Source organism: Salvia splendens, chromosome 22 (genome assembly GCF_004379255.2).
Source record: "Salvia splendens isolate huo1 chromosome 22, SspV2, whole genome shotgun sequence".
In the NCBI taxonomy this organism is placed as follows: Eukaryota; Viridiplantae; Streptophyta; class Magnoliopsida; order Lamiales; family Lamiaceae; genus Salvia; species Salvia splendens.
The window spans coordinates 5,210,597-5,231,924 of NC_056053.1; the positions used below are offsets into that span (position 1 = coordinate 5,210,597).

The following is a 21,328-nucleotide window of genomic DNA, read 5'->3' on the forward strand; positions in this document are numbered from 1 at the left end:
GCCACTCTCGCCCTATGTATAATCCGGGCTATAGTCCGTCATTGCGGGCACCTAGACTATAATTTGATAATTTTTTATTTAATTTTTGTTTCTATTCCTCTTTTCCACTCTATAAATACAACATATTTTATCTTCATTTCTCATGCCTTCCAATCTCTTTCCCCAACTCATTTTCTATCGGAGGAATTTGGTCATGTAAATGTTGAAATTGTATTTTTTAGTATTGCGCGTTATACTATTTTGGCTTTTTAATAAAATGAAATTTTCCATAGTGTGGTCTTAAATTTATGTATATTGAAAATCTAAGTTGTGTGAGTAGTTTTTGTTTCTTCTCACAAATTACAAATATATTAAAATTGATTTCGAATAGGAAATATATATTTTAGATTAGGACCATTCGTTCTCTTTTTTTTATAAATTGTACTCCCTCCATCTAATAGTAGATGTCACACTTTCCTTTTTAGTTTTTTCCACAACAGATGTCACATTTTATCTTTTGAAAAAAGTTTCATCTCACATCGATTATAAAATTATATTTTTTCTCACCACTTAACACACAAAACAACATCTCCTAAAATCTCGTGTCATCTCCCAAGTGTGTTATCTTCCTTGGGACGGAGGGAGTATATAATGATATATATATTTTTAATTATTTACAAAATTCTTTGGTCCGTGCTATTCCTTGGGACGGAGGGAGTATATAATGATATATATATTTTTAATTATTTACAAAATTCTTTGGTCCGTGCATAGCACGGGTGTTAACACTAGTTGTATTAAAAAATGTCCTTAACGGCTTTTTTTTGTAGCAGTGGTTCGATAATACTTAATAACAACAATAATGTTGAAATTACATATAAATAAACTATGATGTATCTGTCTTACAAATTATAAACTTTGAACAATTCTAATATTTTATTATATAGTACTAATTTTAAAAAGTCCTTAAAAATCATAAACTTTAAGATCAACTCCAATTTCTCATGATGGGTCATCCTTTAAACCCGATAGTGTTATGTATAGTTCAGACTGAAACACATACATAGATTTCACGGCAAGCCACATAGGATAAAATTTGCCGAATTTTATTATATAGGTCGGATTAGAAAAATTGAACACTGAAATTATAGTTCTATATTTATTTATTTATTTATCTATTCCTATTTAACGTCTTAGTTGATACTCCATCATATAGTATTGTGTACAAATAAAATATAAGGTATTTAATACCCATAAACATACGTGCATATACTATAGGATAACATATTTAATCTGTTAGATCATGAAGAACTAAAGAGACATGCACCAAGCTATAATTGGAAGGATCCTAGTAATATCCGACCATCTAGGATTTCTCTTGTAACTGAAAAAACAAAAAAAAAAGACAATTACTCTTCACACACACACACACACACACAGAGCCAATGAGAGGTGTTGTTGTTGTTGAAGGTTTGTGTAGAGTCACAAAATCTCAATGCATTCAAATTCTTGCATTTACATCTCTAGCAATTGCTTCCTTGGCTCTCTTCACCAACACATCCACCACAAATCTCTCTCTCTTCTCTCTCCCATCTCTTCCATGGGCATGGAACCCTTCTTCCTTCTCCTCCCTCTCCCCCGTCCCTTCGCCACCACCACCAACAACAACGACGACGAAGAATCCAACATGGCCCTATACCCTACCTTCACTGTATAAGTAGTACTATTTCTTTTCTTGGTTTGATGATTTAGGTCAAAACCTCATGATATTCTTGATTTTGTGACATACTTTTGCATATTATTTTTGTGTGAAACAGAATCCGAAAATGCAGAAGGCGGTTGAGAAATTGGCGAAGGAGTTGGATGAGGAAACTATGATGAGAAGAGGCACCGAGAGAGACGAAAATATGGTCAAAATCAAAGCGGATCTTGCTTCCGCGAGAGCGTTAATCAAAGATGCGATTTTCATGAGTCGCGATTCGCCTCTGCTAGCGCAAGAAGCAGATTATTTTCCTCATGGAGAAATCTATAGGAATTCTTATGTTTTCCAAAGGTAAATGTTGATCATAGTTTAATTTTGGATAAAGGCTGCATTTTTTAAATTGTGAATTCATCGAGATTTCTTAAAGATAGTTTTTTTAATTTGTTTTGATAAAATGTTGGTGTGACATTAATTAGATGAAACTAGGTGTATTTTCAATTTATTTTTAAAATTTTTTAAATATATATATGAACACTATGTGCAAACTATCCGAGCCGATTACAAAACTTTCTTGTTATTGTAAAATGTCAATTCCTTCCATTGTTTGTTTCTAGTTTTTATTAAATAATTGTGTCTAGTATTAATTCGATGACACATGCAAGGCGGGTCTACAAAGTGTCTTCGAACATAGTATAGTATTTCATATTTCATATTTCATATTTCATATTTCATATTTCATATTTCTTGTTTATCGAGAATATATATTATAATAGCTACTATACAATAATGTTCCCCAAATTATGGGGCAGTATATAATTCAATTATTTAATTTAACGTAGCGAAATTTATGGACTTTGTTTGACGTTTTCATTAACTTTTACTATGATCTCTCAATTGATAGTATATTATTCTCATAATTCCCAATTTTCATGCGAAATTCATATGATTAGAATAGACATAGGTCCATTGTCCTCAATTTCAGTATTTTCAGCCCAAACGACAAAACTTAAATACATATTTGTAGTTCTTTAATTTTATTTATTTTGCAAGCAGGAGTTACATCTTAACGGAGAAGATGATGAAAATTTATGTATACGAAGAAGGGGAACCCCCAATGTTCCAGTATGGGCCCACTAAGTTGTGAAATATCAGAGATCAATCGACAAGAACATGAACTTGGAGAGGAAAATAGAAAGTAGGGTTTTGGAGAGAGAAGTAGAATCTTTATTGCTTCAAGAATTGATGAACAACGAACTAACTGCTAACTACACTACATCTACTACTTATATACATCAGTAAACCGAATGAAGTGATTGAGACTTCACTTCTATATCAGTTACAACAACCGAGCTCAATCAAGAACTCAACAGCTATATCTAACGGCTAGTAGCCGTTGCAGCTTAACTAACTAACTTTTGAATCTTTCTCTTCTTGATTTGGTACAATGCATCTCCATATAAATCTCCCATGCACATGCGTCGCTTCTTCATCCATCTTCCATAACAATCTCCACCTTGGATGATGAAGCAACACTCAAAACATTATCTGATGCATACTCACCAATCTGCAGCAATATCTAAATTTTTCCTTACTCAAAGGCTTTGTCAACATGTCTGCGGGATTGTGAGCCGTGTCTATCTTCATCAGCTTCACTCTCCCACTTTCCACTTCATCACGCACGAAATGTAGCCTAACATCGATGTGTTTGCTGCGCTCATGGAACATCTGGTGCTTGGCTAAACACAATGCTCCATTATTGTCACAATGTATTGTGACTGCGGTCTGCTGTACATTGAACTCCCCCACGAGACCAAGCAACCATTTTCCTTCTTTCACAGCTGAGGTCATTGCTATATACTCAGCCTCAGTGGTGGATAAAACAACTACATTTTGCAAACCCGACTTCCAACAAATAGCAGCACCAAACAAGGTAAATATGTAGCCGGTTTGCGATCTTCTTGTGTCAATGCTCGCGGCATAATCTGAGTCGCAATAACCTTGCAGAGCCTCTTCCTCAACTCCACCTTGATCAGTAAACAAAATTTCCAGGTTACTTGCACCTCCCAAATACCTCAAAGTCTATTTGAGAGCACTCCAGTGCTGTCAGCCATAGGCTGACATATAACGGCTCGTTGCACTTATAGCATGAGCCATGTCGGGTCTTGTGCATATCATCAGGTACATCAGACTCCCAATGATGTTAGAGTATTGAATTGCATCCATTTCCTTCCTCTCTTCATCACTTTTAGCTGTCTGCTCCTTTGACAGTTTGAAGTGCATAGGCATTGGAGTTGAAGTACTCTTCATGTTATCAACTCTAAATTTCTTTAATACTTTCTGAATGTACTCAGACTGAAACAACCATAGCTTCTTCTCACTTCTCTTTCTGATTATATCCATCCCGAGTATCCTCCTTGCACTACCAAGATCTTTCATTTCAAACACTGTCATGAGCTGCTTCTTCACTTTCTTAATCTCTATTGAATCTGCCCCAGATATGAGCATGTCATCCACGTAGAGGAGAAGGTAGATGGGAGTCTTGTTCTTTTGCCTCTTGATGAACACACAACTGTCATACAACGATCTATCAAACCCCAGATCAGCCATGCTCTCTCCAAACTTGAGATACCACTGCCGGCTGCTTTGCTTAAGGCCATACAAACTTTTCTTGAGCAAACACACTTTCTCTTCTGATCCAGGGACCTCAAAGCCTTGTGGCTGAGCCATGTAAATTGTCTCTTCGAGTTCCCCATTCAAGAAGGCAGTCTTTACATCCAACTGCTCCAAATCCCAGTTCCTCTTTGCAGCCACTGCCATGAGCACTCTAATGGAATTGTGCTTCACAACTGGAGAGTAGACTTCATTAAAGTCTATCCCTTCTTCTTGGTTGAAGCCTTTAGCAACGAGCCTAGCCTTAAATCCGACTTTTTCTGCAGCTGCTGTCTCAATTTTCTTTTTGAACACCCACTTGCATCCAATAACTTTCCTGAGCTCAGCCTTGTCAACCAATATCCATGTTTTGTTGTTGATTAGGGACTCAACCTCTTCCTTCATAGCTTGAAGCCACTGACTCATCTCTAGTCCATTCATAGCTTCATGATAGGAACTAGGTTCTGATGTCTCTAGCTGTTCTGCCACACTCAGAGCATAATAGAGCATTTCAAAATCATTGAATCGGGCTGGTGCTCTCACAACTCTTCTTGGCCTGTCCCTTGCAATCTGATGCTCTGGTGTTGTAGCTTGCTGATCACTCACTTCAGTGCTTTGATCCTCTGAAGCTCCACCTGCTTCCTCATCTTCCATAATCATTTTATCAGATCGAGTATCAGCATCCTTGAATGTAAAAGGAGCAGTATCTTCTTGAACCACTTCTGGAGATTTCTGCCTCAGAAATGGCATATCATCTTCAATAAAAGCAATATCCCGGCTGATAACCATTTTGTGATTCTTGGGCTCAATACACCAGAGCCTATATCCCTTCACTCCCTTTGGATAGCCAAGCATGATGCATTTCAAGGCCCTTGCACTGAGCTTTCCCTGCTTCAAGTGAGCAAATGCCTTACATCCAAAAGGCTTTAGCCTTGAATAATCTGACTTTGATCCATTCCACTTCTCATCAGGGATGGATCCCTTTATAGCTGAAGAGGGACATTTGTTGATGAGGTAGGCCGCTGTAGACACTGCTTCTCCCCAGAATTCCTTACCCACACCAGAGGATGAAAGAAGACATCTCATCCTTTCAAGAAGAGTGCGGTTGAGTCTCTCTGCCACCCCATTTTGTTGGGGATTGGCTGGCACGGTCTTGTGCCTTCTAATACCCTTTTCCTTGCAAAAAGTATCAAAATCCTTGGACAAATACTCCAGCCCGTTGCCTGTCCTCAGCACCTTAGGACAAGAACCTTTCTCAGTCTCCATTTCTGTGCACCAACCTTTGAAAGTCCCAAATGCCTCTGACTTCTCTTTCAAAATGAACACCCACACTTTCCTAGAGAAGTCATCTATAATGGACATGTAATACTTGCCCCCACCAAGGCTCTTGACAGGAGATGGACCCCAAAGATCCGAATGAACATAGTCTAGTGGTGAAGTAGAAGTGTGAGTACCTGTCGGATATGGTAGTTTCTTTGATTTTCCAAGCAAGCAATCTTCACATTTCATCATCTTTTCTTGATTGCTTGCCTCTATCACTCCTTTCTTTATCATCTCCTTCAAGGTCCCTTCTGCTGGATGTCCTAGTTTTAGATGCCAAGAATTGATATCCGCATGAACAACAGCATGGGATTCACTAGTAACCACTGCAGCATCCAAGTAATATAAACTGCCTCTCTTGTGGGCTATCATCTTTATTTGTTGTCCCTTGCATACTCTCATTTCTCCACCCTCAGAAAGAAAACTGAAGCCCTTTCTCTCAAGAGTTCCAAGTGATACAAGATTTCTTTTGACCTCAGGGATATACCTGACATCCGAGAGGATCTTGACAGATTCATCACTCAATCTGAGCTTAATGCTACCAATGCCTCTGATGCTGCAAGCTTTATTGTTGCCGAGGAGAACTGAACCCGCACATTCTTTCATCTCAAAAAACCAGTCCAGATTTGGACATATGTGAAATGAGCACCCGGAATCCATAATCCATGATCCTTGCTCAATTCTATCATCAACATTCAATACCTCAGCAGGCTCCTCTCCTTCACTGCTGACTAGATTTGTATTTGGCTTATTCTCAGCAGCTATCTTCTTCTTCCAGCCATAGCAATCCCTTTTCAAATGGCCGGGCTTCTTGCACCAATGGCAAGATCTTGTCTCCTTAGATCCAGAGGCTTGAAATCTTGGCTCCTCTATTTTCTTTGAGAACTTCTTCTTATTCCATTTCTTGACATTGAGAGATTCGGCCTGAGATTCTGATTTCTTTATGCCATTATTCTGCAACTCTTTGGCCATGAGTGCAGAATAAACCTCATTGTAGGTTATGACAGTATCTCTTCCATAAAGAATGGCGTCTCTCAACTGGTCGTATGAACTGGGCAAGGCATTCAAGACCAGAATCGCCTTGTCCTCATATTTCATTTTCACATCCAGTGCCTCCAGATCATCTACGGCCTTGCAAAAGTCCTCTAGCTGCTCAACAATCGATCTATCTTCAGAGAAGCTGTAAGAATATAGCCTTCTCTTCATGTATAAACGATTGGCCAGAGACTTTGCAAGATAAACTTCATCGAGCTTCTTCAAGATACCCAAAGCCGTATTCTCCCCTTGAACCTCTCTCAAAACCTTGTCTCCTAAGCATAGAATGACAACACTGTGAGCCTTCATCTGCATTTCATCGAGCTTAGCTTGAGCTTTCTCATCTAGTGCCGGCGCTTTCGCTTTCTCATCTGATTCAGCCGAAGTCAGAACCGCTGCAAGCCCTTGCTGCACTAGAACATCTCTCATCTTCATTTTCCACAAGCCATAGTCATTTTTGCCCGAGAACTTCTCTGCCTCGAGCCTTGCTGCCATCTTTACACACTTGATCGATTAACTCGCGTTCCCACAGACGGCGCCAATTGGTGAAATATCAGAGATCAATCGACAAGAACAGGAACTTGGAGAGGAAAATAGAAAGTAGGGTTTTGGAGAAAGAAGTAGAATCTTTATTGCTTCAAGAATTGATGGACAACGAACTAACTACTAACTACACTACATCTACTACTTATATACATCAGTAAACCGAATGAAGTGATTGAGACTTCATTTCTATAGCAGTTACAACAACCGAGCTCAATCAAGAACTCAACAGCTGTATCTAACGGCTAGTAGTCGTTGCTGCTTAACTAACTAACTTTTGAATCTTTCTCTTCTTGATTTGGTACAATGCATCTCCATATAAATCTCCCATGCACATGCTTCGCTTCTTCATCCATCTTCCATAACACTAAGAATATATACTCCACAGAAGGCATATTGTTGGATTAATTGAATCCAACACTAGTGAATTCAGGACTCATGATCCTAATCAAGCCCACCTCTATTTCCTCCCTTTTAGCGTCGTCATGATCCTCTAGCACTTGTTCGACCCGGCCGAGCGCGACAAGGCCGTTCTCGGATGAGTCATAGGAGACTACATAGACACAGTATCCGCTAAGTATCCCTATTGGAATCGGAGCCTTGGTGCTGATCATTTCATGCTCTCCTGTCATGATTGGGTACGTATTGTATTACATTATATTATATAGTTAGAGTGACTATATATATGTATATGAAAAAAATTCGTTTTCAAAAATAATGTAGGGCCCATGGGCAACGTGGTACATGCACCACTTGTACTTCACATCGATACGAGCCTTATGCAATGCGAATACTTCAGAGTTCTTCAATCCAAGGAAAGACGTATCATTCCCGGAGATCAATCTCCCATTAGGAGACATGTCCAGGCTAACAACGCCTGGATCTCCGAACAGAACAGTTCTAGCGTTCTTCGCTGGCCGATTGCACGGAATGATTAGGAAATCCATCTTCGAGCATTGGAAGGACAAGGACAATGACATCATAGTGTGGGAAGAAGTACCTAATAGTTCGAAGTTCTCTTACAAAGAGATGATGGGGAGGAGTAAGTATTGCATTTGCCCTAGCGGGTTCGAGGTGGCGAGCCCTAGGATCGTGGAGGCTATATACGCCGAGTGTGTACCGATTTTGGTGTCCGAAAATTATGTACTGTCGTTTAGTGATGTGCTTGATTGTGACAAGTTTTCAATCCGAGTCACGGTGGCCGAGTTGCCAGAGTTGAAAAGGATCTTGGCGGCGGTCGGAGATGATGGGTACGTGGTGATGCGGCTGAGGGTGAGGGAGGTGCAACACCATTTTGTGGTGAATGATCCACGTAGGAGATATGATGTGTTCAATATGATGCTTCACTTATTATGGTTGAGAAGGTTGAATCTTAGAATCAATGTGTGATAAGTGATTAGTGATATCTTGCATGCACAATTTATTTATTGGTTTTTCCCATGATTAGTGAAGTATAATGCATGTATTGTTACAAGTAGGTTTTGTTACTTCTAATTTAACAAAAGATATGAAGTATGAAGGTCATTAATTCATGTATTGTCACAAGTAGGTTTTGTTACTTCTAATTTAGTAGTGAGTGATGCTAAATGGTCATAATGAGACCAGTCATAAAAATAAAATATTAATAAAAATTTATACATTTAATGCTAATTTACTAGAAATCAGTTCACCTTTAAAATATCAATTTTTTAAGACTAGTATACCCTTGTGCATAAATAGGGAGTAGAGTACAATCAATACTACTCCTACTAAATAATCTTGAAAATATTGCATCGTGTATGTGTACGTTTCTTTTGTGTAAGTATTTCTTTCCGGTTTTTATTTTTTCTTTTTACTTTTGTTTATATTATATAAATTATTATTATTTAATTTTTATAACTACTTTTAAATTAGAATATAAATATCTTCATGCTATTAAAATTCATTATGTATTTAGTTTCACTTACAAATGAAATAATTTAAACTATATAATATTTAACATGAATATATATTTAAATGACTTATAGATAAAATAAATGTAAACATTATACTATAAAATTATTTTATATAAGATTAATTAAAATTTTTTGAGGAACGATTGTTCCAATATTAAAAGTATATATTGAAAATATATTATTATTAAATAATATACTATAAAATTGATGGTTGGAGATTAAATGAAATCTTTAAAATAAATCGGTGTAATTAAATTCGTATTTTAAGTGTAATAAGAGGACACTTAATAAGGAAATACTTAATTAACTTTTATTAAAATATAAATGGTGCAAGTAGTTTGGGACAAGTCGAAAAAGAAAAATGCTAGTGGCATTATACGGATGTAGTAGTAATTAGTAAATTGTACCAAGTGAATTGTCATTTAAAGGTATAAATGATACAATAAGCTCCTACGAAGCAACGAATCTTAATTATTACAAACAAACTCAATAATACAATATTATATAAAACTGAATCTATAATATAATACTATAATATATTGAATATTCACAATGACAAAAATTGAATCAAAAGATAAATGATATTTCCACGTGAAAATTAATTCCAAGTACTCCTTACGTCCCAGTTCATGTGATTATTTTTTAGTCGTTATTTTGGAAAAATGATAATAAATAGTTAGAGTAGAGAAAAAAAAGTAAAGTAAGAAGGAGAATAATATAGAAGAGGACTTCCTCTACATTATTCTCTCTCTTACTTTACTTTCTATCCACTTTAACTATTTATTATCATTTTTCCAAAACACATGCCGAAAATAAGTCAATTACTTAAGCTGGGACGGAGGAAGTATAATTTTTAAATTTTTGTTGAATCGATGGCTAGTCTTTGATTGACCTTTAATTCAATTGGAGATCTCAATTAATCTTCCATGCGATTGTAATTTTTATATGATCTTGAATTTATTTTTAATTTATATTGATTTATTTTAGTTTTTTAGGTGTGGATTATTGCATATTATTCCATAGTATGTTATTGAATTCTAAGTGTTGATTATTGAATATTATTACTTGATTTTGGTTATTTTGATTCCTACACTAATCAGTCAAATTTTAACCTGATAAGTTAGTGTATGAACCGATTAATATTCAATTTTGGCTTCAATAATAGGGAGCGAAAATCTGTAACCGTTAACTGGAATCGATAGAGTAAGCATAGCTTGTTACAATATAACATAATGATGCAAATAAAAAAATATGTGCAAATATGTCTATTTATAATACATTGAGACATATTACAGTTTATAATTCAATTGGTTTTAAAAATATAATGATCGTTATAATAATTTGAAAATCTAAGTTGTGTCATTTACACGATTATAATAACATTATTAGATTATTCAACTCATTTGGGGTCTCAATTGATAATGATTCAAATGTAAATTTTCAATATTAGTTTCAATTTCAATTGATCTTGAATTTTAGAGCAGTTTCTTATTAATATCCAGTTATATATATATAAATTTAAATATATTAAAATGTTAAATAACTACTATACTCTAATTTTCATACTAATTACTAATACGGACGTAAACACCTATATAAATACTTAGTAGTAGTATATTAATCCATTAAGATACTATATTTATAAATCGCTAAAACAATTGATAATGATAAAAGGTACACTAATATTATACTAACTTAATTTAAAAGATATTTTTATTTTAAACGGTAGTACAATGGAAGTGCCTAAAAAGAAATAAATTAGGTTAAGTAAAAGATTAAATTTTATGACTTCCCACTCCAGCCATTTGCCTAAGACCCATTTCCCATATGTGAATTCCTATAACTCATACTCTAGTAAAGAATTTATTACTGTATTAACTTTATTACTAAAGGGCAATTTTGTAAAGACACATGAACATTAAAGGGACTTAATAATTTATTATAGTATTTATTTCTTATGTATAATGACTAAAATATCCTAGTATGGCTGGATTTATTATTTATTTCTTATGTATAATGACTAAAATATCCTATTATGACCAGCCATAATGTGGCTACATAGCTTTACCCTTTAGCAAAATATACATAATTAGTTAGCTATTGATTAGTGAAAAATATGAGAGGATTCGTTGGCTCGACCGACTTCCAATAATAATATTATGATTCATTTGGTTTGGAAGTTTCACAAGATTCGAATACAATTTAAATTTTAGAGTGAACTAACCTAATAGTCTCTGATCTTGTTGAAAAATACACCAATGATTCATGAAAAAAAATTATAGCTTTTTTTGTCCCTAAAAATTATATTTTTGGTACCTGTCGGTCTTTTATACCCCTCTGCATTTGAAAAATCCCCTAAATGCTATGGAGGACATTTTTGGTCTTTGGAAAATCACAATTTTCGTACCTCTTCAATCTTGCAATTTTTTGGACATATATAAAAGCACATTTCCGGGTAATTTTTTTTTACATTTCTAATACTAGTTAATTTATATTTTTACAACATAAAACATTTTCTTTTGAATTATAATTCACTTAAATTTTTTCAATAATTACTTGAATAACGTATAAATTGAGCTTTATAATTAAATGTTACTTTAGTTTACTTTAATAATTTTATTAAAATGGTACTTGCAAGAGTTCGCTTTAATTTACACTAGAGATAATTTCACTTAAATTTTAATTATTATATTTAAAAAATATTTTTTCACTATACTATATTTTAATAAACGTAATTAAAATATTTATTTTTCACTTAAATATAGTAACATTTAAATATTTAAGTAACATTTTATAAGTAAAAAATTACTATAGTTCATTATAATATTTTTCCATCTCAAATGGAAAAAATTTAATTAAATTTTTTAAGTATTTTTACATGCAAAAAGAATTTTCAATAATTCACTTTAATATTTTTTATTAAAAGAAGTTACTATTAGATTTAACTTTTTCCGTATAGATTGAGTTTTATAATGAATAATATTTAATTTTAAAAATAAATAAAGTATAATTAAATTATTTTAAGCTGTAATTATTTTTAATCACATAATGACAACAAACTATTTTAAGTAACAAAAATTACAAAAATAGTATACTAGTATTTAAGGTCCAAAATGCCCTGAAACATTAAAAATTTATATTTTTGGTGTCTGAGGTTATTTTAGTCTTATCGTACCAAAAATGCTATAAAAGTTTTTTAAAGACTCTTTATGTATTTTTCGACAAGATATGAGACTATTAGGGTAGTTGACTGTATATTTTAAAATGAAATTATTTTGCATATGAGACATGTGGCTGTTATATCCATACTAAAAACACATTTATGTTCGCAATACTCATACCAAGTTTAGAACTATTTAACTCTGCAAGAAAGAAATTATAGATGAATTTTGTATAAATTATTGATAAAGTGTTGTGGGTAATGTTAGTTCAAATAATAAAAACTATATGGATTAAAGAATAATAAATAAATAAATAAATGGAGTATATAATATTTTTGGATTTAAGTTTGAAGTAAATATTTAAACTGAAATTATTATTTGACGTTATATTAATTGAAAATGAGTTATAAATAGTCTATCAAATTGTGGATTATTGGACTATGTAGCCCTAATGTCATCTCCTATCATTTACACCAAATTCAAACTCATTTTTTCAGTTCTGTCACATCATACAGTAATTCTACTTCAACCATTTACACAAAATCCAAATATAAAAAAATATTCCATATATACCTTCTTCTTTTTACTTTTTCAATCTTACCTAAATATTTATTTAAATTACGGATTAACTCCATAATAATTTATCAATAATTTATTATAAATTAAATATCATACTACTCCTATTGTTTAACTTATTTTCTTATAGTATTAAATTTAAATATAATATTATATATAATATCATAAATTATAGAAAATAAATAATTAATACTAATAATTGATATAAAATAAAATGAATGTTAAACTAAACCCTACAAATACTTAGCCTTGAATAAATACTTAAATAAGTATAAATCTAAAATTCAAATATATTCAAACAAAACATAATTACACACTCAAAATTCTAAATTCGTGGAGTACTAAACATAACCAAATATGATTACAATTAACAATTAAATATCTTAATAATTTACGAATTACTGGATTTTTTTTAACCACAGGTGTAACGACCTCGCCTTCGGCTGAATTCGACTAACCATGCTCGATCAGGCTTGCGGATTAAGGCCGAAAGTAGACGTCACCACGGTTCCGGAACCGGCGGTTCACGGTTCGGAACCGCCGGTTCCGGTTCAATAAATTGATGAACCTGAACCGGCCCGGCCAAGGTGTGGCGGTTCCGGTTCGTGAACCGTGGAACCGCCGGTTCAAGTGAACCGTGGAACCGCCGGTGATTGGCCGGTTCCGGGCCGGTTCCGGGCCAGTTCGGAAGTATTGGCGCCTACTCTTCTTCGTCGGGGAAGTAGTCTTGGTCGGGTTGTACTACTAGTTTGTCCCAATCCGGTTCTTGGTCTCTAATTTCGGCGGAGCACCAATCATCAAGTAACATGGTGGCTTCCATGTTTTGTCCGGTGAGCCTACTTCTTCGGTCGTCCAAGACGTTGCCTCCAACACTAAAGGCGGACTCGACGGCGACAGTGGAAGCCGGAACCGAAAAGATCTCCTTGGCCATTGATGCAAGGATGGGAAAATCTTTCTCGTGTGAAGACCACCAATCTAGGACGTCGATTTGTTGGGGAACGGGACCTCCTTCTTCCTCATTGAATGAAAAGTGTGAGTCTAAATATAAATCTAACTCACTTACCGAATGTGCCGTCCTTCCTCCGCTGCTGAAGGCGTATAGGTCCGCCAATTGGGATTGGGTGTCGGGGTCATCAACTTGGAAGAAGCCAAAGTTCTGTGTTTGACGGGGGGGTCTAGGTCGAACTTGGTGGGTAGTGTTGTACTTGACTTCGTAATCGTGAAAGAGAGACCGCAAGTCGAACTCAAAATTTCTTTGGAGGCTTGGGAGGTGGGGGAGGTTTATTTGGAATGTTTGGGCAAGGTTTATGTAGTTGTCGTCGTCGTCAGTTTGCAAAGCTCGGAGTGGTTCAAGATCAATAGAAGCTAAACTGTTGTAATAAAATTCTAAAATTTTGAAAGTACCAACTAGTTTCCACTTTGGATCCAAAACTTTGGCAAGCAAAAAAACTGTTGGGATCTCATTGAAATACTTGAGCCATTTTTCAACCATGTAATATAAAACACACATAAGCTCAAGATTGTTTGCGGAATTTTTCATTGCAGTTTTAAAACCAAGTGATATGATCATGCAATGTTCTAAAACACGAACGGATGTGCAATAATACACACCCGATAACTCCATAGTTGCACTTCGAAAATTTTTGAATAATTTAAATAAACTCAGGCTTTGTTCCCAACAAGAAGATGTTAGATATAAATCATCAACAGGGTAAGTTCTATAAAAATCAACTAAATAGTCTATATGCTCCATTGTAGATTGCAACATGTCATATGTAGAGTTCCATCTAGTAGAAACGTCTAAAGTAAACTTTGTGTACCTTATTTTCTTCGAGTGGCAATACTTCTTCCACGCCTTGCCAATTTGAGGCTTCCAGTGGATCAAGGATACAGCTGTAGTAATAGGTTGAATATGTCTTTGCCATAAAGACAAAGCATCTTGTACACATAAGTTTAAAATATGACAAATACATCGTTGATGAAAATACTTACCACTTATCACCGGGGAGCAAGCCGCAATTAAATCGGATATACTTGCGGTGTTGGCGGTTGCGTTATCAAAACCAACCGAAAATATCTTGTTGCATAACTCATACTCATTCAAAACTTGAATAATTAAAGAAGCAATTGCTTGTGCGGTGTGTGGGGAAGGAAATTGTCTAAAACCAATCAAACGTTTATTTAAAGACCAACTATTGTCTATAAAATGACAAGAAATACCCATGTAAGAATTTCGTTGGAAAGAATCCGTCCACACATCGGAGCAAATATTAACTTTGTGCCCCAAGGTGGATAGACTCTTTGCAATTTCCATTTTTTTTTCAAAATACTGCCGGTTGTTAGATCTTTGAGCAGTAGAGGGGGGGAATTCTTTTTGCAGCAACATTAAAAGCTTGTTGCATAGTCATTTCATATTTTCTGTCATTAAAAAAATTGAACGGCAAATGTTTCATTGCCGCCCATCTTACCATGGTATCGGTAGTATTTTTGGGATCGTATTTAAATAGTGGCGTACCTGTTTGAGACGATGAGCCGGCGGGGAAGTTGATTTGGGTTTGGGATCTAGAATGCCCAAATTCCACGGGGTGTTTTGCCTTCAAATGGCGTGTGAGAGTACCATATCCCCCACCGATTACAAATGGATAGACTTTATCGCAATAGTTGCAATAAGCTTTGAACTCGCCTGTCTCCACGGTAGTGGTCGAATCATCAGGATTAGAAATTACCACCGGGACCTTCTTGTAATGTTTGGTGAAGATGTCGGATTTCAACTTTGGAGGCATCTTCTTCTTTTGTCTCCCGGAAGGAGGAGGAGCTTCGGCCTCCTCGTCATTTTCGCCAACTTGGCCGGCGCTAGAAGGTGGGAATTGATGCGATCCATCGTCGCCTTCGTCCGATGATAGATTCACATCGTATTCGAAACGCGAATCCGAATGTGGCTCTTCGTCGCCGAGGGTGGCAAGTAACAAGGCCGCATTTCGATCTTCTTCCTCCTACGAGAATTATACACATTAAAACATATCATATAACATATTAAAACATATTAAAACTTACTAAAACATATTAAAACATATAAAACTTACTAAAACATATTAAAACTTACTAAAACATATTAAAACATATTAAAACATATTAACATATTAAAACTTACTATAACATATTAAAACTTATAACATATAAATCAAAGGAAGGACCACGCTGAGGCATTCCACAATAGGCCATCTTGCACAAGGATATAAGAAAAGGCGGTAGTCCGCACATAATCTTTTTCCGAGCAAGTATACCAAATGGTGCTCTCAAATTAAAGACTTATCATATAACATATTAAAACATATTAAAACTTACTAAAACATATTAAAACATATAAAACTTACTAAAACATATTAAAACATATTAAAACATATTAACATATTAAAACTTACTAAAACATATTAAAACTTATAACATATAAATCAAAGGAAGGACGACGCTGAGGCATTCCACAATAGGCCATCTTGCACAAGGATATAAGAAAAGGCGGTAGTCCGCACATAATCTTTTTCCGAGCAAGTATACCAAATGGTGCTCTCAAATTAAAGACTTATCATATAACATATTAAAACATATTAAAACTTACTAACATATTAAAACTTATATCATATAACATAATAAAACATATTAAAAAACTACTAACATATTAAAACTTATTATAACATATTAACATAGTAAAACATTTAATTTAGAAGTTTAGAACTTACTTGTAATCGAAGAGCGGCTCGCCTTCCCACCTCCTCCGCAACTTGTGCTCTAGAAGGGGCACGACGACGACGAGAGTCACTTTGATCTTGGGCAATTCCCTTGCCCCGATCACCACCACGACGAGATGAAGACATGATATTATGGAAATTGGAAGTAGAGAATAGAGAGTAATGTTTATGTGATATTAACGTAAACAAGAACAATGTGAGTAAATTATGAGCGCAAATAACGTAAACAACTTGAGAGAAAGAGGATGGAGAATAGAGAAATTGAGATTGAGAGAGAAATTCTTATCAACACAAGAATGGGGTAAGTAGAAAATGAAGATGAGGGGGTATTTATTGGGGAAAAATGTGATTAAAAAAAGAAAAAAAAAAAGAAAAAATTTCAAATTTTTGAAATCCGGCGGAACCGCCGGTTTACCGCCGGAACCGCCGGTTTACTCGTTGAACCGCCGGTTTTTGGTCAGAAACCGCCGGTTTCGTCAACGGTTTTCTGACAAAAACCGGCGGTTTCTGACCCGGTTTCTGAAAAGGCTACGTCTAGGCCGGTGGGTAGCCTGAAAAGGTGTCGGAACCGGCGAACCGCCGGTTCGGAACCGCCGGTTCCGGTGAAAACCGGCGGTTCGGAACCGCCGGTTACGGTTCGCAAATTTCATGAACCTGAACCGGCCCGTCGGAACCGCCGGTTCCGGTCACGGTTCGGAACCGCCGCCGACGGTTCCGGTTCCGGTTCGGAACCGCCGGTGACGGTTCCGGGCCGGTTCAGCCGGGCCGGTTCGGTTTGGTGATGTCTAGCCGAAAGTCTCCTGTTTGAATTGAGATTAAGTGGCAAGTAAGATACTCCGTCGAATTGAGATTTAGTTGATCGTAATTAACTGAATTCAGTGATCGTTGGTCGAATTACTGTATTTAGTTGATCGTAATCAAATACTCCGTCTTCTTCTTCATATTCTATCCACGGTTCTTGTTTCCGCCATTTCCTCGTCAGGTATGTTTCTTCCCCCAATTAATTCATAAATAAGAGAGGGTGTTTTGCAATTTTTCACAAATTATGCAGTAGCTACAGTGCTACTCCATATTTGGGTAGCTACTGTTCCAAAAACGCAAAAATGGGGGATTTGAGATGCGTTTTGGTGTATAGTTGGGGCTGTTTTTAACCGGAAAATGTAAAATTTAACACCAATAAGCCGTTAGCTACCATTTTATGGCCCGAATCGCTTCATTTCCAACAAAATGGCACCTCCACTTCTACAGCAGAAAAATTGAAATTGTTGGAATTCTATGATTGTGCGATTCTGATTGGATAGGAGAAACATATGTTTGAATCAAGTCTCCTGTTTCAGATTTGTACCAATTTCGCAGCAGCGGAAGCACCTACTTTACTAATCGCGGTACTGGAAAACTAAAATTGAGCTGCGACACAAACCCTCGATCCTCTGTCTCCTATCGAAGGTAAGAGAAGCTCGTTATTTCTCTCTGTTTGGTTTAAACTCGAACGACCGATGATGAGAAACAAATTAGTCTGTTTTTTCAATTAGCAAATTTATTGCTGTCTATGCATGGTAAACTTGTGTAGTTATTGAATATTGTGAATGCAGCTGAATATTTTTTTTTGAATTAATCGTGAATATGTTTAATTGTCGATGGATAATTTCGTAACTGGGTATAGGAATGGTTTTGTATGTCTCTGTTTCTCTGATTTCAAATCCGTATAGGGTGATGCGATTAATTATTTGCACGCTTTTAAGGCTTGAATTGATGCACGAGAGTATGTTTGTGCTGCTAGATCATCAGCTCAACACAATTTCTCTGTTTGTGATTTGCTAGGTTCAAAGTAATTGATAGATGAGTCCTTTTTATCTTATTGTATCTTAAATTTTATCTTTATGATCGCGAATGAGCTACTCTGTGATGGCGTGGCAGAAATGTTGTTGAGTAGAAGAAATTGGGCTATAGTGATAGTCGAATGTTGGATCTATAACTGTGTAATTAGTTACTACTCACCAAGATGAGCTGTGCAATGCTATCATGCTAATGATAAAGTTATGTTAGCTCGGAAGAGGCATTTGCTCGCTTTAATCAAAATAGGAGTCTACCTTCAACCATAAGATATACTCTGTGTGCATTGGGCAAATGAGGTGGAATTATAGTTTCATATATTAAAAAACCTCCCATCTCTTTTATTTTACTTAACTGGCTTGGCAATGTCAAACCATATTTCTACATTCAGAATCAGAGCTTGTGAAGATTGGAACTTCTACTTAGCAGTCTTCCACTTTTTTTTTCTTCTTTTTTTCTGTTGGTGTTTTTGGATTCTGCTCCTTTGTACTTGTTGATATGCTGTAGATGTCTTTCTCTCAACACCGTCATTCTGCAATTATCATTTGCATTTATGAAACTTATTTTGATGTGATATTTTCAGCAGAGTCGACTTATTTATTGCTTCGATTCTCCAACTATATAGTAGAGGAGGTTCAGTGATCTACTTCTTTCCACTGCTGTCTTAGAATTGAGATTAAGTGGCAAGTAAGATTTTCCGTGGAAAAATGCGTGGAGTTCATCAAACATTAAATCAGATGTCCAGGAAGTTGCATAAACTGGCTAATGGAGGTCCAAGTGATACCTTGAAGAGGAAAGTTGCTGAACTAGAGAAGAAGAGAAAGAGAAGACATCCCAATAAAGACGACTTATATGTGGATGTTCCTGAATCAAGAGCCTGGCTTGATACTGCAACCATGCCACTGGTACTCACTGCTGTGGGTACGGCCCTATTTGCGAAGATCCTGATGATGGTATTGTTTAAGTTTGTTGTCCAAAAATTGATAGATAATAGTCACTGATCAGTCAATTTGACCGAAAATTATAGACTTGTGATTTGTGATAAAAGCTAGTTTATCACAGCACTTCTGAAAATGCACAGTCAGACTGCTTCTTACTCATCAATTTTTAAAAGGTTCAGGTCTTATTTGCTAAGAGAATAATTAAGTTCAAGCTTAATTTCTGTTGAATTTTACTAGCTTTTACTTCTTTTTGTGTTGTTTTATTCAGCTGGTTGTCACTGACATATTATTTGCTTCCAAAATACTTAATGGATAATGGAATTTCGAAGTTTCTAAAAGTGTTTCTTGGACCTGATATTTGCTGCTTTACATAGTTTTATTGTCATTTTAACTTTCTGCTGATATGTTTGAATAAGTTCTGCATAAGTGAATTGTTTGTTTCCAGCTAGATGAGGCAAATGCCCAGGAACGACTTGAGAAAAAGATAAAAGATGCCCCCGAGGGCCAGGGAACTGTCAGGATGCTCACTCAAGAGGAGTGGGAAAAAATGCGAGAAGTTCGGCCAAGGACTCCATTTGAATCTACAATAGCGCGTCCAAATGCAAAAATACGGACTGGAGAACCTCTGCGCAAGGTTAATTAAACTTGTTATTGTTATCTTTTTGTCATCTATATTTTTAGTCAGCTGCAAATCTCATGGTTTTACACTTCAGACAACTAAGGTTGTTATTGTTATCTTTTTGTCATCTATATTTTTAGTCGGCTGCAAATCTCATGGTTTTACACTTCACACAACTAACTTCCTGGAAAAGATCCTGCAAGAGTTCTCATAGTTCTGCACCTAACTTGGCAAAGTAGGACTTGGGCATCACCATTGATATTTTAAGACCTTTTGTAGTAGCTAAGGCTGCTAAGCCACCACTTAGATAATCTATCCCCACAAAATGTTGAATCATTTAGTCGCTATTGTTATCTCTATTTCCTTTATGTGTCGATGAAAGAGTACATTGATGTCACTGCTTGATTTCCATATTTGATACACATGATCTGGCTAGGGAAATGGGCCTATCATGTACTATCAAGCATCTCCTGATATGCATACTGATTGCTCCAAGAAAATAAAATATTCCTAGCTACTCTTCTTGTATGCTTCTTGATGATGGTGTGATTGCAATTTCACAGGAAGATGTTAAGGACTGGAGTGTAGATGTCTTCACAAATGCACTCACACGCGCTGAGGAAACTGCTAAACGTGGAACAGTTTAGGTGTGTGATGTGCAGTAGGTATTCCGGCTCACATAAATTAGCATTACTGCACGGTATGAAAGTGTGAATTTTATTTGATAGACTTATTTCAAAAAAGAATTTTCTATACGTCTACAATTTATAACCAATTAATGATATTGGTAACTATTCAACATTCCAATCGGTTGTGTATGGAATTGTGGGCCTTCCTATATCAAGAATGGGATCCCATCAGTACTCATCCCATCTTTATTACTGCCGTATATGTACAAGTATATTTATTTACATTGTCTTATCGATGTAGTAGTAATCTCCATTGCATCAAAAAAGGACTATAGCCTGCTTAAAAAATCACTAGAATGTTTGAGATCCAAGTTTATTAACTTAAGCAATTTGGAACCTATTCCTTGTGTTGGAGCATCTCCAATAGCCATAGTCTAGCCACAAACTCCTCCTACCACATCAGCAGCATTAAAAACTCTTCATGCCACATCATCAGGACAAGCAATAGCCTAGCCTAGCCACAATAAACAAAATTATAAAAATAAATAATTAACAGTCATACAAAATACGGAATTAAATTTACGACACAGATACGAGAAAACTCAATAATAATATTAAAATTAAAAAAGTACATTAATTAAAAAAATTACATTAATTCAAA

The 21,328-nt window shown here is 35.5% G+C and overlaps 2 protein-coding genes across 3 annotated transcripts; both read left to right on the plus strand.

Moving 5' to 3' along the window:
• Window positions 1-7,972: 7,972 nt before the first annotated feature.
• On the plus strand, window positions 7,973-8,617 carry LOC121786632 (probable glycosyltransferase At3g07620). The gene has a single exon (XM_042185267.1). It carries the CDS (start codon window positions 7,973-7,975, stop codon window positions 8,615-8,617), a length of 645 nt encoding a protein of 214 aa, XP_042041201.1.
• Window positions 8,618-17,480: 8,863 nt separating this feature from the next.
• Window positions 17,481-20,959, plus strand: LOC121787971. 2 transcript variants are annotated; one of them, XM_042186824.1, is made up of 5 exons: window positions 17,481-17,627; window positions 17,983-18,091; window positions 19,062-19,431; window positions 19,865-20,053; window positions 20,602-20,959. In XM_042186824.1, the coding sequence occupies exons 3-5, from the start codon at window positions 19,186-19,188 to the stop codon at window positions 20,683-20,685; spliced, it is 519 nt and encodes a 172-aa protein (XP_042042758.1). In that variant the 5' UTR covers window positions 17,481-17,627; window positions 17,983-18,091; window positions 19,062-19,185; the 3' UTR covers window positions 20,686-20,959. The 2 variants fall into 2 exon arrangements, with proteins under 2 accessions (XP_042042758.1, XP_042042759.1); XM_042186825.1 differs by having other exon boundaries at window positions 19,065-19,431.
• The last annotated feature ends 369 nt before the right edge of the window (window positions 20,960-21,328 follow it).

What these genes read in the sequence shown, in the direction of transcription:
- LOC121786632 (XM_042185267.1), top strand. Translation starts at nt 7,973, where the DNA reads ATGCACCACTTGTACTTCACATCGATACGAGCCTTATGCAATGCGAAT.
- LOC121787971 (XM_042186824.1), top strand. Translation starts at nt 19,186, where the DNA reads ATGCGTGGAGTTCATCAAACATTAAATCAGATGTCCAGGAAGTTGCAT. An exon ending in TTGCGAAGATCCTGATGATG is followed by an intron (nt 19,432 to 19,864) that starts GTATTGTTTAAG and finishes GTTTGTTTCCAG; the next exon opens with CTAGATGAGGCAAATGCCCA. An exon ending in CTGGAGAACCTCTGCGCAAG is followed by an intron (nt 20,054 to 20,601) that starts GTTAATTAAACT and finishes GCAATTTCACAG; the next exon opens with GAAGATGTTAAGGACTGGAG.